General features: G+C 48.5%; 1 protein-coding gene across 2 annotated transcripts; it reads left to right on the top strand.

Moving 5' to 3' along the window:
• Positions 1-18,436, top strand: SMIM3 (small integral membrane protein 3). 2 transcript variants are annotated; one of them, XM_045824077.1, is made up of 2 exons: positions 1-386; positions 17,073-18,436. In XM_045824077.1, the coding sequence occupies exon 2, from the start codon at positions 17,084-17,086 to the stop codon at positions 17,264-17,266; it is 183 nt and encodes a 60-aa protein (XP_045680033.1). In that variant the 5' UTR covers positions 1-386; positions 17,073-17,083; the 3' UTR covers positions 17,267-18,436. The 2 variants fall into 2 exon arrangements, with proteins under 2 accessions (XP_045680033.1, XP_045680024.1); XM_045824068.1 differs by lacking the exon at positions 1-386 and adding an exon at positions 11,111-11,632.
• Positions 18,437-27,783: the final 9,347 nt, after the last annotated feature.

Here is a 27,783-nt window from a genome sequence, read left to right as displayed (position 1 = left end):
GAGACTCCTCTGTCTCTGCTCTCCCTTGCTGCCTCTTTTCTCACCCCCGGCCCGCGGGGAGCTGGGGGAGGAGCTGAGCGCGGTGGCGGCGGTCTGCCCGGGCTTTCCGGGGGCGGTCCCTGGCCGCTGTGAATTCTTGAGCCAACGGGTTGGAGCGCCCCGTGCCCAGCCGCGCGTCCCAGCCGCTGCTGCGCACTCGTGCTTCTCGGGGCTCAGAGGACCCGGGCACATTCTGGGCCGAAGATTCCAGGACTGGGAGCCGCTTCCCGCTCCGGGGACCCGGAGGAGCACTCGAACCGTCTCTGTCCCAGGAACTTTCCGCAGATCTGGTGCGGTACAGCCGCGGCGCGGGCCGTGCGTTCCAAAAGCAGCTGCGCGAGACCGCGGTGAGTGGGGCCATCGGGTGTAGTGCGGGGGCCGTCGGGTGTAGTGCGGGGGGCCTCCAGTCCTCTCGCAGCCCGTTATCCTAGTGGGCAGCTCCCAATTCTCCTCTTTCATCCCCTCTGCTCCCTCACTTCCCGCCTCCCCCGCCCTTCGTCACCTTTGCATTTCCCTTTTTTCCTTCCGGCAGTCCTTAACTTCCAGCCGCCGTCTACGCGGACTCTTGGCCCTGGGGGGAGGCGTGAGCTCGGACGGGTGAGCCTCAGCCTCAGGAGACAGACTTCTGTCCGGTTGTCGGTTCTGATTGTGTCAAAGCCCGGCGGAGAAGACACCAGGAGTTTGGAGTCGGGGCGGGGGTGAGGGGGGTGGGGGGGTGTTGCAGCCCTGGTCTGTCCCTGGTCTTTTTGCCGCCCTATCTCCCGGCCGTGTCTCTCCATCTGTGAAATGGACAGAAGAGCCTTCGCATACAGAAATCAGATGAGAAAGGGGCGTGCGAAGTATCTTGGAGGGAAGACCTCCTCCCGGCCTCCCTCCTCTCCTCCTCTGTCTCTGTACTGAGGACTTGGTTGTTCCCATCACCTGTTCCCTTGCTCCCTGTCCCTTCAGAAAATTCCTTGAGGCCAAGGACTAACCCTCCAGGTTCATCTCTGAGGCATCCTCAGCAGTTGGCGCAGGCCCAGCAAATAGATGCTCAGAGCGAAAGAATGAAAGACGGGAACTATACAAACCTGTACCACTGTCAGAGGTTCTTATTCTGACTGAGTGGCCAGACGGGCCCGTGTTCTTGCAGCTCCACTTGCTTCTTCCTGACCTCACCAGTCCTGTTGGGTCCTGGGGCGCCTGCATCCCCCCAATTTGTCTATAGTCTTCAGAACTCTAGGCTGTTGTCGTGAAAGTTGCTCAGTCATTCCAGTGTCTAAGATTCCTTGCACACCTGCTATGCTCTGTACCACCACTGTTGTGTGCAAGTGGTCAGGAGGGATGTGGGTGCCTGAATGGGGTCAGTGGGGGGGGGGCGGTGGAAGTGGAAAGAACAGTCCCCTCGGAGTCAGGAGGCACTGTGAGTTATCTTGATGGGGCATTTCCACTGGACCTTGTCCTCCCCTCTGTAGAATGAGGAAGTGGGCGTTAAATGACTGGCGTCCGTGGTGGAGCACCACGCACTCTCTGGGTTACGCAGGCCACTCAGCGATCCTCTGAGCACATTTGAGACAGCCCAGCTGAGGGAGCTCTGGACATCTCTCTCTGTCATACACACACCTGCAGTAACAAGTGCTTCTCTGCTCTACCAGGAATCTCCCGTTTTCAGCTGCCCCTGGGTTATGAATAATGCCATGGAGGTCACACATCGCGCTCCATCAAATCTTCCAAACAGTGATGTTTCAGGGCGTCAGGACTGTGGGCTCTACCGTGTAAAAGGTCTGGGGAATTCCCCCTTACTGGCATAGCCTGAGAATCACTGAGCTGTGCTGTGGTGTTTGAGACGTAAAACAAACTCGAGACTCTGAGGAGTCTGATTGAGAGCGTCACATTCTGAGCTCCGGGGTGACAGACACAGGGGTAAGGAGGTGGCCACAGCCTCAGCTGTTCTCCCAGCCATATTCTGATCCTTCTTTTAAAAAAGTGCACTTCTGTTTCTTCTCTGTGGATTAAATATGCAATGGAAGTGTCTCCCAGGAAAGGGGCTCTTTATCTGAGTTGGTCTTACGCTGCCACTGTTGGCTGTGGTCTCAAAGACAGAGACACATGAACTCACACTCACAGTTTCTAGGAGTCAGTGTTGGTGTTACCACAGCCTGCAGACCCCCACCCTGATTGGCTAGGTAAAAGGAATGATGTAAGCATTATTTGACATATATTGAGTGCTATGAGCCAGACACTATTCTAAACATTTTGTATGTACTAACTTATTTAGTCTACATCAAACCTCTGAGGTAGGGACCATCATTACATCCACTTTATAGATGAGGAAACTGAGGTCCGTAGAGAGAGTAAGTGACTCGCCCGTGGTCGCTCAGGAAGTAAGTGGCAGAGCTGTGCTTTGAATCCAGGGGATGTGGCTCCCGGGACTGTGTTCTGACCTACACTGGAGTTGAGGGCCTCTGGGTTCTGATCTGGCTTCTGTCACTTACTTGCAGGGTAACCTAGGGGGAGTTCAATGAGAATTTGACAGCCACTGCACTAACAAATTACTAGGGACCCCAGTACCCTGCCAGCTCACTGAGGAAACAGACAGTGAACATCAAGTGAGAATGATGTATTTCCAGGAGTTAGGTGGCCAGGAAGGGCAGCAGGTCAGAGTTGTAATTGCCTTATACATTAGACAACAGCAAACCAGACTCAGCATGAAATCACGTACTTTAAGTTGCCTAGTTGTGTATAAAGGGAGCTTCCTTAATTTTATTTTTTAAACGTTTTATTGTATTTTTCCCATTACCATTTATCCCCTTTATTACCACAATCCCACACTGTTGTCCACTGGCCAGTTGGGCATGTGAATTGCTGGTGACCCACTATTAGGGTCGGGGAAAATGAAATGGAAGAGAGAGAAAGAAAGAGAGACAGAAAGGGAAGACTGAAGTGTGTTTCCACTGATGACACATACCTGACACACTTGTCCCTACTCCCTCCTCCCGCGGCCCAGGCAGATGTTGGCAGTTGGGATCTTGCGGATAAATAACCTCCATGGGGCCAGGAGTCCTTCTTAACTCGGTGTTCGGACAGCCTGCACCAGCTGACTGGAGGGCTTTTATCTTGTTCTCCCAGACTTCCCGCTTCATTCCCTGGGGGCAGGGGGCATGGTCAAGGAAGGACCAAATGACCAAACAGGAAACATTTCTTTCTAAGTGCCCCGGTGGCATCTTAGGAAACACCTTGAGGCTTTTTAAAGGTTAATCTTCTCTCCCCCTCACTTCTTTCTGTTTTTTTTTCCTTTAATGGTTTTCAACCAAAGACCAAAGACCATCCTGGATCTGGGACAGGGCTCCAGGGGAGGTGGGGTGTCAGACCAGAGACAGCCTTTGAGAGCGGCCAGACCTTTAGGGACCCCTTTGTCCATCCTTCCCAGCTGACTGACAGGAAACTCAGACCCAGTTTGAAAGAAGGAATTTAGAATCACCCAGTGTGTTGGTTTTCTAATGCTGTCACAGGTTACCACAAATTTAATGCCTTAAAAAATCAAATATATTACTACATTACAGTTCTCTGAGTCAGAAGTCTCTCTGGAATAAATCAAGGCACCATTAGGCTGTGTTTCTCTCTGGAGTCTTTCAGGGAGAGTTGGTTCGCTACTTATCTGAGGTGTTGGCAGACTCCGGTGCCCAGGGTTGTAGGACCAAGGTGGCTGCTTTTTGCTGGCTGTAAGCTCAGGGCCATCCTCTGCTTCTGGACGCCATGGTATTCCTTGGCTCGTAGCCGCCTTCCGCCATCAGCCAAGCAAGCAACGGAGAGTCGTGTCCTTCTCATGGTGACTCTTCTACCTCCCTCTTCACTGTTAAGGACTCGTGATTAGATTCCATCATGAATAATCCAGGATCACCTCCCCATCTCAATGTCTTTAACTTTAATCACATCTTCAAAGTCCCTTTGCCTCTGTTCTCATGACCTTGCCCTCTGAACCATGTCTCCTTTTTTATAGTCAAGGTTCTGGGGGCCAAGACATGGACACCTTTGAGGGGTCATTATTCCACCTACTGTGCACAGCAAGGTGGGGGTTTAACGCCACTCCAATGCCCTTGCAGCCGTCACTGAGCTCCACTGACAGCACCCCCTGTGGACAGCCTCCTTTGTCAGGCCAGCATGCAGCAGGCACTGAGTCACTGGCAGATCACAATGATGGAGGTAGAGGTATAAACAGGACGCCGTGGATCTGGCCTGGGATTTTCCTCTGCTGGCTCCCTGTTGGCTTCTGGGACTCCGTGATTGGCTGGGTCAGATGGTACGTGCAGTCTTCCACAGCTCTGGCTGCTTTCTGATCTCTGAAATATCCTGGTGTTTTTCCATGCTCCAGCCACAGAGGAACAGATAGAAACTCAGACAGAGAACAAGTCTTTAGAGAATTTTGGAGGAGATAAGCCAATTGGGGTAAAATGAGAACAGAATGCTCCTCAGAGATGTTGGCTCATCGAAGAAATGTCTCTGATTTGATTCAGTTCACATTTTTGACAGTTGTATGTCCTGCCCATTTCGTCGGAACATAAGTCCCTGGTGCAATGGACTCTGTGCTGGGCTGGTAAATGCTTGAGGCTCACTCTTATATAATGGGAGGGGAACTATTTTCAAGAATCAATGTGAGCTGGGATGGCCTTTTCACCCTGAACTTGGCATGGGAAATCCCCTTCCCTTTTGTCAGCCTCCCCGTCATCTTCTAGGAACCCAGAAAGAAAAGGTTATACCCTGGGCAGCCACCCCCACCCCCCTCCACCCCCTCAACACCCAGCTCCTGAGCACAGGGCGTCAAAACTCAAACCCGAGCCACCAGCCCACGTAAAACAGCAAGAGCGCAGATCCTGGAGGATGCTATTCTGAAAGTCCAGTCCTCTTCTGCCTCGCATGCACAGGGTGGGCTGGGAAAGAAAGGTCCCCATAATCCCTCCTGGATGCACAGAGAGCCCAGAAAATGATCAAATCAACAATGTCTTTTTACTTTATAGATAGGGTTCTGACTCTTAGGGTTGTTGGATTTTCTGCGGGAATGAGGATCCTTTCTGGACCTCTGCCACTGAAGTTCCAGGAGTTGAGCTCCAATCTGAAGTTCCCGAGTCTGCCCATATTCTCTCCTTCACTGGCCTCAGGTTCATTAGACACTTGCCGTGTGCCAGGGCCTGTGACGGGTGCCGAGGGGACAGCAGTGAACAAGAGCGGAGGCTTCTGCTCTCCTTGGGCTTGCATTTGAGCAGGCAAAGATGGCCAACAGAAACAAGCAAACAAACAAGCTAATTTTATTTATTTTTTAAAAGATTTTATTTATTTATTTTTAGAGAGAGGGCAAGGGAGGGAGAAAGAGAGAGAGAGAAACATCGATGTGCAAGAAAAACATCAGTTGGTTGCCTCTCGCACTCTCCCAGCCCAGAGCCTGGCCCACAACCCAGGCATGTGCCTTAACTGGGATCTGAACCCATGATCTTCCAGTTCGCAAGCTGGTGCTCAACCCACTGAGTCACACCAGCCAGGGCAATAAGCTAATTTTAGATTGTGAAGAGTAGATGAAGAAGATAAAACAAGGTCTGAGATAGAGAATGACTGGTTGGTGAGGGTGGGTCCGAAAGTTTTCCGAAGAGGTGACTTTCAAATTGAGATCATGGACATTGAGACACTGGATCTTGAAAAGGAAGATCTGGGGGGAAGAGCATTCTAAGAAGAGGAAACAGCAAGGACAAAAGTCTCAAGGTGGGACCAGCACTTGGGACACAGGTCATTAGGTTACCTGGCTCTTAGGTGGCCAGTGGGCCCCATTCCTGGTACTTGAGCGGTCCTCTCTGTCTGGTCTACATGCTCCATTCTCCTCTGACAATCTCACCAGCTCCTGAGGTTAGAGCTTTACAGGGTCCTATAAGCCGTGTGAGGCTGCTCAGCTCCCAAGTCTACTGCCCCCGGAACCACCAGCCCCATTGTTCACATTCTGTAAGATGCCTGAAGAGAGGCCCCCAGCCTCGGTGACTCAGATTCTGTTCCCGCGGCCCCTTCTCTGGCCCCTGTGTCTAGAAGGAATGAAGCAACCACGAGCTCTGGCAGTGGTACCTGCAGGAAGCCACCTGCCTCTGTCTGCCTTTTCTCCCACTTTGGGACAACTAAGCGTGCCTGCCAGCAGGAAGTCATTTCTTTTATTGCCTTCTTCCTCTGAACTCCTTGGCGATAAAACTGGTTGGATAACTACTGGCAATATCTCAGAAGTGAACTGTTAAGCAGCAGTTCCGATGTGGAGGGTGTGTGTGCATTTGTGGTGGAAGGTCAAAGCTAGTACAGATGATCAAAGGCTGTTTGTTTACGAGACTGTCACTGTGGTTTCCTAGGTCAGAGTCAGAGTGGTCACTGCACCCAGACTAAGAGTGGGGCCTCTGAGCTCTTTGGATTTAGCAGCTAGTGCAGCTGAACACATATGAAGCCTTACCATGTACCAGACATCGTCCTGAATGCTTTGTGTGCCTCAGGTTATTCAGCTTCCCTGGTGTCCCAATGAAGCAGTTGCCATCATTCATTATTATTCTCATCTCATAAGCGAAACTGAAGCTGAAAGAGGTAAGCCTCTTGCCAAAGCCACAAGGGCGACATAGGCTCCCAGCACACGTGCAGCTCATCACCTCGGGCCTTTGCTGGTGCTGTCTGCTCTGCTTCTCCTGTCCGTCCTCTCCTTTCTCCCTTTCGAACTCCTGCTTATCTCCAAAGCCCAACTCCAAAGGCCCCCTTCTTCGTAAAGCTTTCTATTTTACGTAGACAAGAGCAAAGGAGGGAAGATGCATATGTTTTGAGTATCAGTTATGTTGCAGGACTGTATGTATTTGCCCCACTTCGTCCACACAGCAGGAAGGCACGACACAGTGCTCTCACCGTCCCCGTGTTCCAGGTCAGAAGACTGAGGTTTGGAGACTTAAAACAACTTGTCCACAGTCACACCTCCGAGGAGGGTGGAGAGCAGGGTTCAAATGAAGATCCTCTCGAGCGCAGAGCCCATGCTCTCTCTACCTCTCTCCTCTTCTCCAGCAGCACGTGGCTTGTGCCTTCAGCGTAGCACTTCTATGCCTTGTACCACAATTAGCAATCGTGATTAAGGCCTTTTTGTTCCATAAGAGAGTGAACTCCTTAAGGACAACCACTGTGTAATCTGTCTCTGTCTCCACACCACTCCTCCATCCCCAGTGTTAATCACGGGGCCATAAATGTTTTCTGAATGCAATTGAATTGCTACTCTACCACTTTCATACTTGGACTGGAGGGATAGGTCAGGGGAATCGAGCATGCAGTTGGTTGATTTAAAAAAAATCATTAATACTGATGAATCATCTATCGTCTTTGTTGATAAAGACATGGTCCAAGTTGGGGATGCTAGCAAACTAGCTGTAGAAGGGGAGAATATTTGCCCAGGTCACTAAGTCCCTACATAAGGACAAGAAGTATTAATCACAGAACAAACGATTGTAGAGTGCTTACTGTGTGCCGGAACAGTGCTCAGTGCTATGCGTGATTATCCTGAACCCTATGGGGCAGGTACCATTATTGTCCCACTTTCATTTTTGTTTTCAGCTGAGGAAATGAGAGCATTAGCAAGTTCAAGTAAGTTGTTCAAGGTTAGTCAGTGAGAAAGTAGTGGAACCAGATTTAAATCCAAGCCACCTGGCCTCCAAGCCTGCGCTTTTAACACTCCTCTGTAGTGTGAGTGTAGAGAAAAGACTTCCCTGCCATTTCCCAGGATTCCCTCCACCCAGAAGAGCGTCCATCGCCCTCCCAGAACGCAGGAGCCTGGGGATTTGTGGGTCAGGGGTTGTTTGTTCAGCACCTATACCCCTGAGGGCGGAGGGAAGGCATTCGGCTCGGGGAAGCGAGCTGGGCTGGGAGAAGTCAGTGCCGGGACAGAGCGGAGCCCGGACAGAGTCACCCCTTCCTCTGCTGGTCTTCCACCCTGTGTGCACCTGAGCTCGTCACGTTGTGCACACTCTCCCACTGCAGGTGGGATTCCAGGGTCTCCCCCTCTCTTCTCGGACGTTCTCACCCAGAGTGAGGAATCAATAAGTTACGAGGCCTATTCATTACTTTCTTCACTAGGTGTAATTGCATTTGGGCCTTGAGTCAAAGGGATGGAGTGCAATTTGGACCGGCATTTCTTTGTTTTTATATTTGTGTGTGAGTGTGTGCCTGTGAGGGTGTTTTCCTGGGAAAGCTGCTTAGGGCTCTGGGCCTCTGGGCTGTGTGTAACCTTTTACAAGTAAAGAGGTCTAATTAAGAAGCCTGGCTGGCTCTCACTGTTTACATCAGTTTATTCTCCACCACTGCCTTCTCGAGCCTGACCCCCACTTTCTTCTCTCACCTCCCATCTCGAACAGGGCAGGGAGGGAATTGAAAAGAGCATTGAACACCCGGAGGCCTGAGCACTCCCCTCTGTTCTGCCATTAACTTGCTGTGTGACCTTGGGCAAGTCACTGCCTTCAGCCTATAAAATGGGAGGTAGGGTATGTGGTTTAAACCAGAGAGTGTCTATTCTGTGCAGAATACCATTCGCTTGTAGAAGTCTCATCTGCACAGAACAAACCCAGTGAGATATTTTCCTCTGCACAGAACAAACCTGGTATTGTAATATTAGTTTTCTATTGCCACAAATTTAGTGGCTTAAAATGTACATTCATGATATCATAGTTTCTGTTATTTTTATTATTATATTTTCCACTTCTAGAATTTCTATTTGGTTCTTGAAAAAATATCTGACCCTGGCTGGGTGGCTCAGTTGGTTGGAGCATCGTTCCTTAAACCAAAAAGTTAAGGGTTTGATCCTCAGTCAGAGCACATACAAGAATCAACCAATGAATGCACCAGTAAGTGGAACAACAAATCAATGCCTCTCTCTCTCTCTGAAATCAAAAAACATGTCCTCAGATGAGGATTCAAATAAATAAATAAATAAATAAATAAATAAATAAATAAATAAAATCTGTTGTGTTCTTTCTTGTAGTTTCCAGTTCTCGAAACTCTCAGTCTTGGAGTTTTTCCTCTTGAACATAGTAGGCGAGGTCATCTAAAGTCCGACAGTCCCACTGTCTGGGGCTCTGTAGATCTTTTTCTGTTGTCTGTTGTTTCTGAGGGTTCTGTCCTGGTCATCTCATTTTTTTTCACTCCTGCTTATTTTCCGTTGTGTATTGAACATTATGTGTGAACTGGAAAGTCTGACGCCTGTTGTGATGTTATCTCCTCTAGAGAGGATAGACCTTTGCTCCTGCCAGGCACCCGGCAGTCTGGGACGACCTTAATTCAACTTCAGGAACTCGAATGAGGCCAATCTGCTTGTTTCTCAGGGATTGGTATACTTCTAGTTCACTCTTCGCGTTAAAAGTGCTCAGTGGAGTCCAACCTCCAAGTGCAAGGGATTCACTCCCCCTCTCTTGGCGGGCTTGAACTCCCAAGCCCATCGGAAACACTGCTTAGTCTCACTCTGTCCTCCGCTAGTGGGAATGCTCCTTCACAGGCCAGGCTCACCACCCTGGGTGTCCACCTGCTCCCAGGTCTTAGCCTGGTACTTCCTCGTTATTTGTTATTTCTTGGTGCCTTCAAGCATATTCTTTTCTTGGTCCAGTTTCTCTAGTTGTCTGCAGTAAGAGTGTTGATCAAAATGGTCTAGCTTGGCATTATTGGAAATAAAAGTCCTAATCTTGGTAGATTGCCTATCACTTCTTACTTCTCTAAGTCTAGAATGGCTTTTGGAGAAAAGTAGTAAGAGTCTGTCCTGGACTTAGAAGAGAGCTGTGGATCTGGCCCACGCCACGCACACACGCCGGGGTCTCTGTGGCTGCTTCGGAGGTAGCTGTCGGTGGCAGCGAAGACAGGGTCAGGAGACTTGCGTTAGAATCCCACCTCCTTAGCCTTGAGGTCGCTAGCCAGGTAGCCTCCTTCAGCTTTAGTCTCCACATCTATAGAGCAGCGTATCCCACACAGGACTACTGTGCAGCTGGAATAAGTTAACGTAGGAGACGAGGACTCGCACAGTACTGAGCACTCAGTGCTGGCTAAAGAAATGCGGGCTTATGTGATTTCGTGTTTGAGGAAAAAGGAGAGAGGGGTACTCAACTTCTCTGTGCGTCTGGGAAGTAAAGGAGCTATGTCTTCTGAGTAAATAATGCTAATTCCTAAAAGAGTTTCTTGTGTATAGCAAGTACTGGACGAATGAATGAATGAGTGAGTGAATGAATGAATGAACAAGTATCCTGGACAGAGTTACTTTTTCTGAAAGTGCCCAACCAAAAGCAATATTGCTCTGTCAGGGGGTAAAAGTCGCTGCTGGGGAGTAAGCCTCGTAGTTAAAAGGTGGACAGACAGCGCAAACTAGTCACTTTAAATTCAGTCATTCTAAAATTCAGACTTGTAGGAAATTCTAATTTATGAACTAAAAATAATTTATATATTTTGTCAGAACTAGAAAATTTGCCATATGATGGAATTGGCTGGAACAATGACTTTCATTTTTTTTGCAAGAGGACTTTTAGTTGCTTGGAAAAGTGGTCTCAGACTAAAACATGACGTTTCCTCAAGCCAGTGGCAAGCCCCGCCCTGCCCCCGCCCTTCCTTCCTGTAGTGGACCAAGTACAGGACCTGATGATAGGATGAATTTTCCACCTTTGGAGAAGGTGCAATGTTTTCTTCCTTTGGAGGAAGTACAATTTTGTACCCTTACGCTTAGTTGTGTTAATGGACACAAAAACAGCCATTTTGGGATTATCCGCTTTTCCGCTGAATTGTCTGTGTTGCTTCAACCCGGGGCTTGTGGCCCACGGATCCGATGGTGTCGGTGGTAGGTGACACCAGTGGCTTCCTTGCTTGTCGGCTCAGGGAGGTATCAACACAGTTTCTTAGACAAACTTATACTGAACATATGTCAAGGTTTATTACTCATTAACGAGGCCAACAGATAAAGTATGGCAGTTTGAAATGCTGCGGTTTAGGGCTGACGGCTATTTTCCCTCCCAGTCATAAAAATGTCGTATTTTTATTTATCAGTGACAAGGTGAAGTTTGTGGCATGAATGGTTTGGGCCATTTTCTGGCGTGACCCATTATATTCAGGAATAACAAGTAATATATCTGCAAAGCCACTGATAAGCGGATCGATCTTTGGTTGTTAATTAAATGTGCCAAGGCGCTGGGCTCTACGCACTCACTCACGCGGAGCCGCACTCACGCGGAGCCCGCGCACCCGGATGCCAAACAGGGGTCAAACAGAAGTCAGCTGGCAGCGGCTTGGAGTCCTGCTTTTTCTCAAGCAGATTTCTTCCAGCACGCCATTAAAGAGGCTGAACATATGGTTTGCGGAGCTGTCGTTTCGGGGACAAAGTTCTTCTTTCACAGCGGCGGGAGGTGGAAGTGACTGGAATCCCTGTTACGTGGGACGGATCGGCCCGCTCGAGGACACACAGCTGAGGATTGGGAGGGTTGAAAGGGAGATAGAGCTCCCGGTGCCCTCTGTCGCCTGGCCATGCGGGGGGCTGCCAGCCTTAGAGCCCTGGAGCCTAGGGGGCGGAGGCACGGGGCGGAGCTAAACTGCTGGGCTGCACCAGGTGAGCATTTCTGTGCTGTGGTTGAGTATTAGTTTTAGTTTGAACTGTACACGTGAAGGGGGTGAGCACCCTATTCTCTAAGGATATTGATCCGGCCCTGTTGAGTGAGTAGAAGCCCCGCCCCTCCCTAGACCCCTCCCTAGCACTCCAGAGCAGCTGCGCTCCCATCTGCTTTTTTGTGATGGAGGTTTTAAAAAATTTTATGTGTGAAAGAGTAATATTGGTACAGTCAAAAATACACTTTACAGAAAAAAAGCTTCATTTATTCATCTTGTTCTATTCTGTTTTGTTTGTTTGTTTGTTTAGGTAGGGGCAGTAACTTGATCAGAGTTATGTCTTTGAATGATTATTCTGGAAGGGGCGGGGTGGAAGGGGGGGTCATTGTTCTATGACTGGTTGTGGATGAGTCCCGAAGCCCGAGTTCCTGGAAACGGCAGGTTTTGCTGACGAAAAGCAGCCAGGGAGATTATGTGTTCCTGGCACTCGTAGTCACAGAGGCTCACGTTAATGGGCTTACCAGAAAGGGCTTTTGTGGGGTTCCTTCGGCCCAAAGCAAGCTAGCTGTTGAGGTAATCAGGACACCACAAAAAATAAACTCTCCCGCCCCCACACCTCCGTAGCAGTGTTCATGAGTCTCCTATGACTCATGCTTTCGTGCCTTTGAACTTGGAGAAAGTGACCACGTTTCCAAGGCTGAAGCAGGGCCAGCCTGTGCATCTGCTTCCTCTACAGCCCCTAGCCTGATACTCCTGTGGCCTTGGGGAGCCTTTCCAGAGGCTTCTCCTTCATCCCAGACTTGCCCAGATCTGACCACACTGGCAACGGAGCACCTAGGAATCAATTCTCAAATCGTAGTGCTAGAAAGGGTTGTAGAGGCCTTAGAGATCATTGAGTCCAGGGGTTCCCAAACCTGGCTGCACATTCAAATCACCTGGGAGATGAGGGGGAAAGCCCTTTCCATCTCCTTTTGAGTCTAATTCACTAAGTCTGGAACAGGACCCGGAAATCAGTGGGTTTTTTTTTTATACTGTCCAAACATGGTTCTCAGCATGCTTGCTATATAGAACTTGGTGACCACTGACCTAGCCTCATAGTTGAACCTTATTTGACTTAAAAATTATATATGTAAAACAACCATGGGACATCTACACAATGGAATTCTACTCGGCCACAAAAAAGATGAAAATTTAGTGTCGCAGGTTCGATTCCCAGTCAGGGTACATGCCTGGGTTGCAGGCCATGACCCCCAGCAAATGCACATTGATGCTTCTCTCTCTCTCTCTCTCTCTCTCTCTCTCCCCCTCCCTTCCCTCTCTAAAAATAAATAAATAAAAATCTTTAAAAAAAAGAATTACTACTCTAAAGCAAAAAAAAAAAGATGAAAATTTTACCCTTTGTGACAATGTGGATGGAACTGTGGAGAGCATTACGCTAAGTGAAATAAGCCAGTCAGAGAAAGACAAATACCATATGATTTCACTCATATGTGGAATCTAATGAACAGACTAAACTAACAAGCAAAACAGAGATAGACTCATAGATGGAAAACAGATGAAAACTAGTTGGGGGACGACAGAGTAGGGGGTGGAGAGTTTGAGCAAAAAAGGAAAAAAGACTCATGGACACGGACAACAGTGTGGTGATTGCTGGGGAGAGGGGGACAGAGGGGACCAAATGCTAATGGAGAAAAATATACTAAAGATTAAATTTAAAAAATTATATATGTATGTATTTACTCTTTTTAAAATAGAGAATTATAAAGACCCCCCCCACCCCAAATGCCATTTTCCCCTCAATCCAGTTGATGTGAAAAATGAAAAGTAAAGAAGACCTACAGACGACCAGCAGGTACATAAAAAAGGTGCGCAGCATCACTAATCAGGGAAATGCAAGTCAAAGCCACAACGAGGTGGCCCCTCACACCTGTTAGAATGGCGATCGCCAAGAAGAGATGCCAAGTGCTTTGTTGTACCCAAGGTGAGGACACAGAGAAAAGGGACTTCTGTGCTCTCTTGGGAATGTACACTGGTGCAGCCACAGTGCAGGAGACTATGAAGCTTCTTCAAATATGAAAAACGGAATTGCCATATCACCCAGCCATTCTACTCTTAGGTATTTACTTGAAGAAACTGAAAACGTTGATTTGAAAAGACCTACACCACCCCCATGCTCACTGCAGCATTAATTTGCAATAGCCAAGATGTGGAAACAACTCAGGTGGCCATCAGTGGGTGAGTGGGTAAAGAAAACGTGGTATAGAAATAGTGGGATATTATCGAACCATAATAAATAACGAAATCTTGCCATTTGCTACAATGTGGATGGACCTGTAGGATGGTCCATTATGCTAAGTGAAATTAGACAGAGAGAGAAATACCACATCATCTCTCTTATACACGGAGTATGACACAAAAGAGAACAAAACAGAACAAAACCCCAAACTCATGGATCCAGAGAACAGACTGGCGGTTGCCAGAGGCAGGTGGTAGGGGGTGGGTGAAATGGGTGAAAGGCACCAAAAGGTACAAATTTCCAGTTCGAAAATAAGTAAGTCATGGGGATGTAAGGGGCTGCCTGGTGACTGCAGTTCAGAGTACTGCAGTGCATATTCGAAAGTTGCTAAGAGAGTAGATCTGAAAAGTTCTCACCACAAGAAAAAAATACGTTCAGCTATGGGCAATGATGTTACCTAGACTCACTGTGGTGATCATGTTACAGCATATACAAACTCCAAGTCATTATGCTGTGCGCTTGAAGGTAACATCATGTTACAAGTCAAATTATAACTCAACTTAAAAAAAGAAAGAAAATGGGGCTGCTTCCTTGACAACAGCAAACTCCTAGGGCCCAGGACTCCTCCTCTGCGCCGCTCCCAGTGAAGAGGAAATGTCTGTCCGTGAACCTGAGAACAGGATAGGCAGGTAGCAGATGTTCTGTAAATATTCGTGAAAGGAACAAAAGCAGTACATTTTCATATGTGGGCAGTGCCTAAAGAAGAAATACGTGTTCATGTTTAGAAAATTCAAACACTATGAAGACACGAAGAATGAAAAGCAAAAAACTTAAAGGTCGTTGCCATTAACACTGTTTTGGGAGTCTGCCCATAAAAGATTTTTCATTTTTGTACCGCCACCTGTCTATCTACTGGATTCTACAAAATCTGACCCAAGGGAATTATCCTACCCATATTATCCTGCACTTCACTTTTTTCCACTTACAGTATTTTGGAGCTCACCACAGACCATCATTCTTTTGGATAACTATTAAATAAGTTAATATCTGTAATGCACTGGAGCAATGCTTGGTGTGTAACAAGCATTACATATTTGTGAAAAGAATGAATGGAAATTGCTATATGGCATTCCATTATCTGAATATACCCTACTTTTACTATTTATGGACACTTCTGTTATGTCAGCTGTTGTAACAGACGATGCAGAAATGAACATCCTTGTATGTGCACCTTGGGGACTCTATGCTGGTAGTCAGTGCCAAAGTTCGGTAGTCAGTGCCCAAATCAGTACCATCAGTATGGCAATCAGTACCTTCCTCGCAGTGGCAACAGTGGGCGTGGAGCCAAAGGGAGTAGAAAGAAAAAGTTAGTGACAGGTAAAAGCAGGAAGTAGGACTAGAATTGGGAATTTTGCTTAGACCTAGAATCACAGGATTAAAGATCTTTCGCTGTAGGAGGAGCCTTAAGGAGGCTGTTTGTTGTCGGCTCTGGGTGAGGACTGTATTACATCTGGGGTTCTCGAGCTGTGTGCTGAGCCCTGGGGAGCCATAGCGAACTCACTGGAAAAGTGAGTATTGGAGCTGCAAGATGCTTAACATTTCAAAAATATCTTTTGTTGGTTTTTAGAGAGAGAGGGAGAGAGAAACATTGATGTAAAAGAGAAAAACCGATCAGTTGCTCCCCTGGCCTGTGCCCTGACCGGGAATCGAACCCCCAACCCTTTGGTGTACAGGCTGACACTCCAACCAACTGAGCCACGCTGGCTGGAGCAAAGCCTTTAACATCTCTGACAGGAACAGTGATGTTTGACATCTCTCAGACATTGAGTAAACCACGGGCTCAGGACAGTTTGCAGTTGAACCCTGACCTCACTACATTCCTTGTGACGATGGTATGATTTGTGGGGCTGAGTCTTCAGTGGTGGCCGCGACGCTGCAAGTACCATGGGCCATGCATGTGGCATAGGAAGTGAGCACCCATCATCCGATCTGACTCTGAAGTTTCAAAAGTTGCACAGTGCCCAGTTGGTGCACACGCCCCATTTGTCAGTGACCGGTTAAGAATGAAAAATGTATTTTTTTCTTTTAATTTGCGCCTATCATATTTTTTCAGACAGCTACTAATTAGGACACAAACGCTTATTATGTTGTTTGAAACTATGGAATAAAAGGAACTGTTAGGTATTTCTTTTGGCCTGCAGTGCTGTCAAGAAATTACTAGAACACTAAGGGTGCTGTGCGTGAAAGAAGTTTTGGAACAGCTGACTGACATACTTTATCCATTAGGACTCTTGTAGCTGCAAGTGACAGAAACCAGATTGGCCCTGCTTAAGCAGAGTCAGAAATTAATCGGCTTATCATCTGGGATGTCCTGGTTTGCAGATGGCGTCAGGCTGGGCCGGGTCCAAGTGCCCAAATGAAGTAACAAGGCTCCGATTCCCTTTGATCTCTGGGACAGGCCCTCCGCATATGGGCCAGAGAGCCCCCCACCCGTCAGTTCTGGACTCACACCCTTGCAGCAGAAAGAGCCATTTTTCCCAATGGTTTGTGCAGAGAAGCCGTGGGGGGACTTTGGTCCATCTAGCTGGGGTTGCTCACCTGTCCCTAAATCGAGGACGTGGAGATTTGTCATGGGCAAACCTGAGTGACAGATCCATCCCTGTGCTCAGGAGAATGCCCTAAGACACAGAGTAGGTAGGTTCTTCGCAGAAAAGAAGGTGTTCCGTTACCACAAGGATGGGAGAAGGGGTACAGGACTGAAAGCAATGAGTCTCCCCTTTTATGGCAAAGGCTATAGACGGTAACATGGTAGTTTAATAGTGAAACATGGAGGCTCTGGAGTCCCACCCACCTGGCTTCACTTCCTTGGGCAAATTAACTACATCTGCATCTTTTCAGGCTTTAGAGTCCTCATCTCTGAAATGGGAATAACTGAAGACAAAGGCCAAGAAGTAAAAAGCCCCAACAATAGTCCTTACCTGTAGGGGTGGTGGTTGAAGTGAGTTTGTACAGGTGAGTCCCTAGCACCACGCCTGCCACTTAGGAAACCCTCAGTGAGTGAGGCCATTGTTGTTGTTGATCAAGCAGCCGTGAAGATCACGCGGCCCGTGAGGGGCCCAGGCTTCCGACTCCCGGAGCAGGTTTCCTTCCAAGAGGGAGGCAGGGCGAGGGTCCAGCGCACTGATTTCCTCTTTCCTGTCTGTTGCAGAGCGAAACAGCATGGACGCAGCCAGCCAGGTGCCTGCGGAAGTCGAGCTCCCCAAGCACATCCTGGACATCTGGGTCATTGTCCTCATCATCCTGGCCACCATTGTCATCATGACCTCCTTGCTGCTGTGCCCGGCCACCGCAGTCATCATCTATCGCATGCGGGCTCATCCTGTCCTCAATGGGGCCGCCTGAGGTCTACCCAAGAGGGGCGGGGGCGGGGGAGGGCAGCGCCCCCTCCCCCGGGACTCTTGCCCTCTCAGAACAGCAGCAGGAGGGACTTTGGAGTATAGATTCTGGAGCTTGACATGTGAGGGGAGGCCCAAGTTCTGTTTTGGTTCTTCCAGTGGCCAGCTGTGTGAGTTCCGCCAGGGGACCTGAATCCATGAGTTCCAAGTCCCTCATCTTCCAGATGGGGATTGGGACCCCTGCCCTTTCTACCTCAGAGGGTCGTGGGAACCCAGGACTTGGAGGAGGCCCAAGCTGTCTGGGAGCAGACACACAGATGGTATTGCTGAGTGCCGGGAAGCTCCGAAGAACCGAAGAACCTGACGGCTGACGCTGGCCTTCAAGGTGGCGAGGGAGACGCTCAGGGCACAGCGGCCCTTGTCGGTGCCCCTCTGGTCACACCACTCAGAGGCACCCTGTCCTCCTTCCAAGGGGCCATCAGCACACTGGTTCAAAGCTATTTTCTTCGAGGTGCCATTCCCTCGAGTTTTCTAATCTGGGAGGGAATTAACTATGCGGGGGAGATGGGTGGAACTTTCTAGGACCTTCTCTGTGCCAGAGTCTGCCCCTGTGCAGTCTGGAGGGGGCCTCTGCCGTTTCTTGGCAATGCCGAGGGAGCTGGGGCAACTCTGTCATTCTGCTCTGGACTCGAGTAGCTTTGACACTCTGGCAGTGTTGGAAAACGCAGAGTGGCTGAGCTCCCTGGCCAGCTTTCAGAGTCCCCAGCCCTCTCCCTTTGTGTGCCCCACACCAGGGAGCTCTGTCCCTCCGCCCCAGCTCCTGCTACGATTCACTCCAGGTGTCACTCCAGGTGTGGCCTGCACCCCCTTCACTCCCTCCCACTGGCACTGCAACCCATCCAAGGCACAGCCTTACAGCGTAAGAGGTGTTCCCAGGACTTTTGAAACCAACCCAAAACAATGATGGTTCTTTAGATGCTATGACTTATATTTATATAGAGAGATTTCTGGACCACTCAAGCTCTTTGACCCAAATCAGGAGCATCTTGGGGTGTATTAAATTATGTAAGAAGATAGCACAGATATCAGGACACCATAGTGTGTAAATGAGGCTTTTACTCTGATATGATCTCATTGATGTACACAACCAATTAACAATAAAGTGCTGGAACAAGCATGTCTGGGGTCTTTCTTTACAGAGTACATACGACACCCAGGAACTCAGGTCATAGGGCTCCACTGAATTCATGGGTCTGAGAGACACAGTTTGAATGTAGGAGCAGAAAGAGAAAGAAGAATCAAATCAACCTCCAGGGTTCTGGCTTCGGCAAGCGGGAGCATAGTTGTGCAATCCACGCAGACAGAGAAGGCAGGGAGAAGAACGAGTTCTGGAAGGAAAAATGAATTTAGTACTGGACGTGTTGAACTTGGGGTGCTTCAGAAAGACCCTTTCAGGATGCAGTTGGAAACTGGGTCTGTTTGTTGGGAGGTGACTCATGGCTGGAGGTATGTTTGGGGGTGCCATCCGCATATGGTAGCTATGGTGCAAAAGTGGCCGGACATCCAGGCAGACTGAGGGGAGTGAGGCATAAATGCGGAACTTGGAGTCCACTGAGCGGGAGTGAAAGGGGAAGAGAAGAAAGTGCAGCGAGGAGCCTGAGCAGGTCCTGTGGTGAGAGGCGATCTGGGAGGGGTGTGATCACACTCTGAGAGCTGGAATGAGGGGGAGCTTAGGAAGTGGACACGGTGGGACAGACCACTCTTTCCAGGAACAGGACTGTCCTGTGGGGGTAGGAGGTAGGAGAGGGTATCAGGAAAAGAGGTCAAGGGTAAATACGAAATGTAAACGCTGGGGCCAGCATAGCGTGGTGTGTACTGATGCACAGCAAACTTCTTACTATGAGTAGAAAGTAACTCTACAGGGTCCAGACCCTTCATCCTCTTCATGGACACACCGGTGCAACAACACACAGGCCAGGCCCATTTCTGAGAAATCCTAAGGTCAGTTTTGAGGCTCCCGTACCCCATGTAAGCACAAACCCAGCTGTACTGGAGCCAGTTGGCACACCTGTGGCACCCTCTTGCCGTAGTCCCTCCCACAGCACACAATTAAAATCTTCTCCCCAGGAAGGAGAGGAGAGGATTGCACTGTCCACCCCACATCTGACTTGCTCAGCGGGCTGCCTGAGGGTCTGGTCTGGCTTCTGTCTTGCCTGGCTCGAAACGTGGACAGGAAAGGACCCCGGGTGGGAGTCACTGAGAACCACAGCGGCAGTGTCCACTAACACACATTCATTTTGTGGCTAACAATACATTTACTTTAATTAAAGTAAGTTCTAAAGGCACTGATAATCCTTGCCAGTTTTCTGGAAGTCAGCGTGTGTGTCCTGAGGAAATGGGCAGTCACGTAGCCCAGTGTCTGGCTAGTGGGGCAGGTTCAGCTAAAGAACTTCATTGTGTTACCGCTCTCTGGACAGTGTGACCTCGATTTTCTTCCACACAGTAACACAATGGAAGAGAACACAAAGGCACCGGAAGTAGTCATGGACACCGGTCAGTTTAGACCTTCAGTCATATTGCTGGTGACACCCAGCGGAGGCACCTGCCGAACATATTGAGAAGGTAGGACAGTCTCTGGGAAATAAAATAATTTTACTATATGGGTTTTTAAGAATATAATGCTTGCAACTAACTTCTATAGTGTGCACTTTAAAATTGATTCTTAGAGACAAAGAGAAACATCAATTTGTTGTTTCACCAATCTATACATTCATTGGCTGATTCCTCTACGTGCCCTGATGGGGGATTGAACTCACAACCCCAGTGTATGAGGACGATGCACCAACCAGCTGAGCTACGTGGCCAGGGCTAAAATGTGCATTTATGAGGCAATTGTGAAACTGGTCTGTGGTGGTTGGTGTACTCTGTTGTTAAATTCAAAAAGAGCTTGTTAAAGTTTATTTATTTATTTCTTTACTTTTACCAATTCAAAGTGTCTATTTTGAATTTAAATTTTTTATGACACACAAAAAAATAGTACGCTGTGGAGGGAGAGCAGACATGGTCTGCAGGGCGCCAGTGAGCAGAGCTGACTAGGGTCCCTGGGGGTGCATTTCCCTTAAAGAAGAACTTCACGTCCACAGTTCCCTAACGTCTCTGCGGGCAGCTTCCGTAGCAGGTGTTCTAGAGTGCTGAGGTTAACTGCAGTTCATGATGCTCTAAAGGTCAGGTGTGGCAAGGGTGTGAGGAGCCAGAACTAGGGAAGCCTGACTCCTTAGCAGCTCTCAGCTTTGATTCCAGGATTCTCGGAACACACCTTGATTTCCTAAGTTGTGAACTTCTGGAGTGATGGTCTGGGACAGACAGTCCGGTGCTCCGTTGACAAAAAGAGCCACACCGCCCTCTGGTGACCATTACAATTATTCTTTCTAAAATTTTTAAAAATTTAACCTTTATTATTTTTTCCTTTTCATTGACTTTATTGGGATGGCACTGATTCACAAAATTGTACAGATTCAGGTGCACACTTCTACAACATGTCATCTGTACACTGTATTGTGTGTTCACCACCCCAAGCCAAATCTCTGTCCAATTATTGTTTTTTATTTATTGGTTTTCAGTTATTGAGGAAAAGCTCATTAAAGTCCATCAGTAATTAATAAAAATTAATAGAAGTTTCCTTAACTTTTTGACATTTTTTCCCTGCAGGGCATTTTCTTTGTATCACCCCCCACCCCCTCAAAAAAGACATACTTTGTCCTACTTTTCCTTTTGGTAAGTAACAGATTTTTGCATCTGTATCCCTGCTTGGTTGTCTGATGATTTCTTGGCAATAAGCTCCTAAGAAAGGATCAAAGATTATTGCTTAATTTGAAAGCTTTTGATATGCATTTTCCAATCGCCCTTCCAGAGAACAGAAAAAGATGATACACTCTCCACCTTGTTTTATAAGGGCAGCATAACTTTGATGCCTAAACCTGAGGAGGACATTACAAGGAACGAAAAGTATGGGGTACCATGTTAGCAATCTGCATCAATTTCTCTCTCTCTCTCTCCATCTATTTATTTAATGGTATGTTATATTTGAACCATATTAAGTTTATTTTCATAATGCAAGACTTATGAAGGTGTAAAATAAACTGTTGACAACCACCTCACTGTAAGACACAGAAGAAAAACATGACCATCTCAGTGGGTGCAGAAAGTGCACTGGCGCAGGACTTGGGTGCCAGCGCTTATTTGGAACATGATCCCAGGAAACACAAGTGAGGAAACGGGGAGAGTGAGGCAAAGGTGGAAGAAAAGCTGGGAAAAAATGCATCAATGAGAAACTGGACAAGCTTGCTAGGGACTCTCCATGATAGTGAGAAAAATGCCTCAGAATCACTCTAGCAGATGACGAGGGGCTGGGCCTTTTTTTTTTTTTTAATCTGCTCACTGTCTCTGGGCTTCTGGGTGTTCCTCCTGGCAGCTGAGCAAGCCCCCTGGTGCTGGAGGAAGCGCTCGGCAGGGAAGAGGAAGCCAGGCTCCTGATGTGAAAAGCTGCTGAGGAAAATCTCTCCTGTGGTCACTGCTGACCAGATGGGCCGAGGGGATACGGGGCAGGTGTCCACAGTGTTGCTACAGCATCCCAGAGGACACCTGAAGAGATGGGGAAAGTCACCCACAAAAGGGTGGTGACATTTTTTTTTAGAGCTAACTGGTTTTTCTTTGTCAAAAATAAATACAAATGTTGATCTAAAGGACCAGGAAACATTGACGCAGAAGGTGGTGGCGGGTAGCAGACACAGCTTCTGTTCTTTTTGGTCGGGTAGCTATGGAAATGTATTGGCTTTAGAAATTATGCTCATGTTTAATAGTAAGATTAATATGGAGCATATTATATAAGCATTACTATGAAGTGTATTTTTACCTGCAATTTTTAAAAAATAAATTCTTGTAGCAACCTATCAGGTAGTTCTAATAATTGCTATCATTATCATCCCATTGTACAGTTAAGAACATGAAGCTTATAGGGATTTAGAAACCCGCCGAGAGTCACAGCCAATGGAAACGCTGATATGCAGCCTGACTCCACAGCCAAGGCTCTTCTCCATCGTGCTCTCCTAAGACTTGATGTTTAAAACTTAGTTGTAACTACACAGCAGATCAGTGAAATAGAAAACATTAAGATGCTAGAGCTAATTCAAAATAAACCATAGATAAGTCACAAGTTTGTACATCTACACCCCCATACAGTTGTAAGCTGAGTGCAGACTATTCTGATTAAAAGATGAAGACTGTCAGATTGGGTAAAGTACCCAACAACACATTCCCTCTAGGAGACACAACTTCAATATAAAGACAACGGGAGGTTGAAACCAAAGCTGGAAAGAAAGCACCGCAGAAAATCTACCCAAAGGAAAGCTGGGGTGGCTGTGCTAAATTAGTCAAAGTAGACTTTATAGAACAAACAACAGCAACAACAACCTAGACGTAGGAAGGGATACACTTCAGTACTGTAAAAAGTGAAGATCACCAGGAATATATAATAAATCTTCCAGCCTCAGTATCAGCAACAGATGAATAGTGGCACGCCTCCGTTGTGTGACAATGCACGCGTGTTCATTTCTACACGGACTCTGGAAAGGAGACAAAACGCACGCTGATCAGGAAAAGAGGCCTTTAGGTCTTGAAGGGAAGGCCAGAGGTTGCATCACGTGAGCTCTGTTCCCAGCCTACGTGCTGCGGCTCCGTGACTCAGAGTTTCCGCAGCGGCTGAGCGCATCTCCGATCTCACTCCCAACAAGTAACCCGCCGCCCTCACTGTCTGGAAACCCCTGTAGCAGGAATGGGCTTCGGGCAGGAGAATTCATTACCGTAATAGGGCGCAGGGACCACCGAGTTGGGGGAGGGGACTTTCAGCGGATGTTTCTTCCAGAGCACTGGAATATCCTGACCTAAAGCAAAAGAAGTTTTTGAGAAGTTTTAGGAGATTTGAGCATGTCCCTGTGGCTTGACCCAGGCAACCTCGCAGGCAGGGATGCAATTATGGATGAACTGGATGATGTTGAACGTTGAAGACTGGGAACGATGGCTTCCTTTTTGTTAACCAAATACGAGCGTTTAAAATCTTGAGCTGATAAGCCAATGGGAACTTTACGCAGCTCTCTATGACTCTTCCGGCAGGGCAGGCTGTATACCGGGCTGGTTGAGGTCCACCTGAAAGACCCAGGGTGCTGAGCTACGCGGATGACGTTTACTCTTGGGATCTGGCTCTTTGCACCGCCCCCTGCTGCCCTCCCAGGGGTGGTCTCCCTTTTGTGTTCCGTTTCCCTTCTGCTCTCTTTTCTCCTCCTTTCTACTTTCGCATCTCTGTCCCTTCTTCACCTCTCTGTTCACCCACCTCTCTCTGCCACTAAGTTTAGGCCAACTTTCCAGGGGGCCTGCAGAGAGGCCCCGGGAGGGAGGGCACAGCTAGGGGTTAGGTTTTGCTCAACCAGCCTGTCCTGCTTCTCCCAGAGGCCTCAATGGGAGGCGTAGAGAGCTCTGCCTCAGCGTGGTGGGCTCCAGCCCCAGCTCTGCCGTTCACTGGCTGGCTGACCATCTCCTCAAGGAGCCTCATTTCCCCATGCATGGAATGATAAAAAACTGGACTGGCCAAAGCAGTCTGGAGAGAGAACAAAGCCAGAGGCATCATCCCTGATTTCAAACTATATCACGAACTGTATTACAAGACCATCAAAACAGTACGGCATTGGCATAAAAACAGGCACCCAGATCAATGTGACAGAGTAGAGAGCCCCCCAATAAAAACAAACTGGACTGCTATCTTACACCACACACAAAAATGAGTTCAAAATGGATTAAAGAGTTGAATATTAGACCTGAGATCATAAAACTCCTAGAAGAAAATGTAGGTGGTGAGTTCCTTGATATTGGTCTTGGCCATGATTTTTTTTGGATTTGATACCTATGCAAAAGGTAACAAAGCAAAAATAAACAAGTGGGATTACATCAAACTAAAAAGCTTCTGCACAGCAAGGAAACCATTAACGAAATGAAAAGGCAGCCACCCCAATGGGAGAAGACATGTGCAAACTGTGCATCTCACACAGGGTTGGTACCCAATTCACTCTTTCATCCACAGTCTCCCCTGTGGCCCCAGAGAAGCTCTCATCCACAGTTCCCAGTGTGACCCTATGGAGAATTCTCTGCGTGTACGGGTGCGTCTAGTTCACGTCACAGGAAGCAGCGTAGTGCAGGGGCACAAAGATTCTGAAGCCACGTCGCTCACTTTGGAATGCCACTGCCACTAATCGTGTGGCCCCGTGTAAGCAGTAACCCCTCTGGGCCTCTGTTCTTGTGGGAGGCAGGCTCTGAGGGGGCCCCCGTGATCACTACCTCCTGCTATTCACTCTTATATAATCTTTTCCTTTGGAGTAACTTGCTTCCAAAATTGTGTGACTTCTATCTTGCTGGAAAACTCTTTTTCTGGCTTTGATAAAGAAAGTGGACATGTTGAAGAGGCCCATGAGGCGAGTAACTGAGGGTGGCAGCTCGCCAACAGCCAGCAAGGAATGGAGGCCTGCAGTCCAACAACCCTTGAGGGACTGACTCCACCAGCCGCGTCTGTGAACTTGGAGGCAGACCCTTTCCCATCAAGTCTTCGGATGAGTTTTTGAAACTGGCTAACACCTCGATGGCAGCCCTGTGAGAAACCGTGAGCCAGAGGACCTGGGGGAGCCATGCCCAGATTCCTGAGCCCCCAGACTGTGAGATAATAAATATGTATTGCCTCCAGCTGGTGTTTGGATAATTTTCTGTGTAGTCATAGATTGCTAATATATTTCTGTCTTCTTTTAAAAATTTTTTTATTTATTGACTTGAGAAAGAGAAACATCAATTTGTTGTTCCACTTACTTACGCATCTATTGGTTGATGCTTATGTGCGCAGTGAGTGGGAATTGAACCCACAACCTTGGTATACGGGGGTGAGGGGAGTAATGTTCTAACCAACCCAGCTACCCGGCCAGGGCTGATATATTTCTGTCTTACGTGAAAAAGAGACAGCAGTAGTTACCTACCTCATAGACTCATTAAGAATATTAAAGATTATATTTGAAAGGATATAGAACAGTGACTGAAACATAGTAAGCATTATATAAGTGTTTTTAAATAAATAATATTTACAACTAAAAGAGAAAATAAAAATGAATTTTTCCCACCCAATTCCATTAACTGCCTGAATTCTGTCCACAGACCGAAGGGCCCTATGGCCCCAGGTTAAGAATTCACGCCTAGAACCAATGGAGACCATCAGGCAAATGCTTCCTCCCTTGTTACCTCCCCGTTGTTCCTGCCCACACCACCCTTGCCTCCCGCACCAGAGGAGAGCGGTCCTTTTCAGACCTCACTTTCCCTTCGTTCGGGATCCCAGGCCGTCCCACCTCACCAGGGGCTTTGTGCAGCACGGCACCCCCATTCCTTGTACACAGCTGTGTTCCAAGATACAGAACCTCTGCCCACAACAGACACTCATTGGTTTGTACGCAAGCATCATGGAGACACCAGGACAAAAGGTAGGGGCACAGGGGCGAAAGCAGGGGTGCAACTGCCATGGCAACGAGCATTACTTCCTGATGCTGAGATGGGCGTGGGCCTGACTCTGAGATAAAGGGAAAACACTGGCGGTCCCGAACCCTGGGACATGAAGCCTGAAACAGAATAACCGTGTGCACATGCAGTCGCCTGCCTCCACCCCTGCAGGGGCCTGGGCTGCCTCTGAGGGGACAGCGGCAAGCAGAACGGGCGCTGAGTGATGGGTACAAATGGCACGCATCGTGCATCACCTGCACTTTCAGAGCCAGGCAGGGCACCAGCAGGTAAAACAGTTTAAACTCTGGGGGAGGCGGGGAGGCCCAAGAAAAACTGTGGATGATCACCTAAGGGACGGCCATCTAAATAAAAGCGGCTGGCACCCGGTGATACTTTGTGGTGTCAGCGGGGGTCACTGTGACTTGGGCCCAAATTAAGTCCATCTTTTCAGCCTTTCTTGCTGTATTGGGTGGGGCTGATCACTTCCCCCTGCTAGACTAGACACTCCTTCTTGGCACCCACGATAACATACTCTCCTGGTTTCCTTATTTCCTCGACTGAGTCCATTTCTTCTCCCCTGTCTCTGGTGAACTCACCCATGTCCTGGTTGAGGACTTCCCAACTCTACCACCACCAACAGCAGCTTCAGATTCATAGCCAAACATCTGTACAGTTGGCCACCTCCAGCTGATGACCCTTCGAATCTCAAAATCAACATGTCCTGAACTGAACTCAGTAATCGCCCCACAGACCCGTTCTTTCCCATTCTCTGGCTTGGCTGGTTCTAACACCATCTTCCAGGAGCCCAAGACCCATGCTCGCACCACCCCATCTAATCCATCCCCATGTCTTGTTGATCTTGAATATGGCGCCTCTTCTACCCTCAACCATGTTTACCCCACTCCAGGTCACTGTCTCCTGCCCACACTGTGGCAACAGCCTCCTAACTGGTTGGGTTCCACAGCTGTTCCTCTTAAAGTCATTTTCCAAGACACTACTGCAACCTTTTCCCTAAAACCTAAGTGTCATCTGTCATCGCCTTGCTTTAAACCTCTCGCCTCTAAAAGTCCTCTTCGGCTTGACGCTGCTGACCCCACTCTCAGCCCATGTAGCGTGGTCGTTTCTAGCAACACAACACAGTTTTAGCCTCCTGCTCATAACCCCAGGGTTGTGAGCAGGCCCCCAGCTCTGTGATCACCCCCAGCAACCCTGGCCCTACCAAGAGGTGACTAGAAATAAGCCTGCTTCTTGTGGTGGGCCCAGAAGTCTAAGGGGGCACACCTCGGTAGTTCCATTTATGCCTACCTCCTTTCACAGCCTGGGCAGACTGGACTGAGTTCCTGAATTCCTCCGCAGGATCGCTGGGTCTGCAGCACGGTAGTGCTGTGTTTGGGGGCCTGGGGGTAGGACGGTGTCCCTTCCCCTGGAGGGAGGCTGTTGGGGGGTGAGGACAAAGAAATGTGTGATCTGGTGGGTCCCCATGGGCAGGAGCAGATTAAAAGTAGCCAGTCAGTGGTGCTTAAGCAGAGGTGGAGGCCCCTGAGCTGGGCAGTTGCAGGGTTGTTGCTGGCTGCTGTCACGTGGCAGCATCAAAGGCAGAGGCTGCAGGAAACTGGCCTGTCAGGCTCCAGCAGGCCCCTAGGAGCACTTCTCCATGTGCTCCGTGGGAACGGTCCAGGGCCAGGGGTCAGGGCATCTCAGGTACCAGGGGCTGAACAGTTGGCAATCAGTGGGTCCACCCCATCCCCTGTCACTCTGGGTTTGTCCTTCTCTCCTGGGGTTCTGCAGGACAAAAGAGGGCCTGTAGAGGACTGCCAGTGCCCCCTGCTGGAAGGGGAGAGGACACCCAGTGAGGTGTGTCTATGAAGGTGCTCAGGAGCCGGAGGAGGTGAATGCAAAACAGAAGGCGTAGAAGGACCCAGACTCAGACGGGGAGGAATGGAATGG

This window comes from Phyllostomus hastatus, unplaced genomic scaffold, assembly GCF_019186645.2.
Source record: "Phyllostomus hastatus isolate PE091 unplaced genomic scaffold, TTU_PhHast_1.1 phas_contig_150, whole genome shotgun sequence".
Classification (NCBI taxonomy): domain Eukaryota; kingdom Metazoa; phylum Chordata; class Mammalia; order Chiroptera; family Phyllostomidae; genus Phyllostomus; species Phyllostomus hastatus.
This window is presented reverse-complemented; position numbering and strand designations above follow the sequence as displayed.

Excerpts from the sequence above, each read along its gene's own strand:
- SMIM3 (XM_045824068.1), top strand. The coding sequence starts at position 11,551 with ATGCGGGGGGCTGCCAGCCTTAGAGCCCTGGAGCCTAGGGGGCGGAGG. Across the intron at positions 11,633-17,072 it reads AAACTGCTGGGCTGCACCAG|AGCGAAACAGCATGGACGCA; the intron begins GTGAGCATTTCT and ends TGTCTGTTGCAG.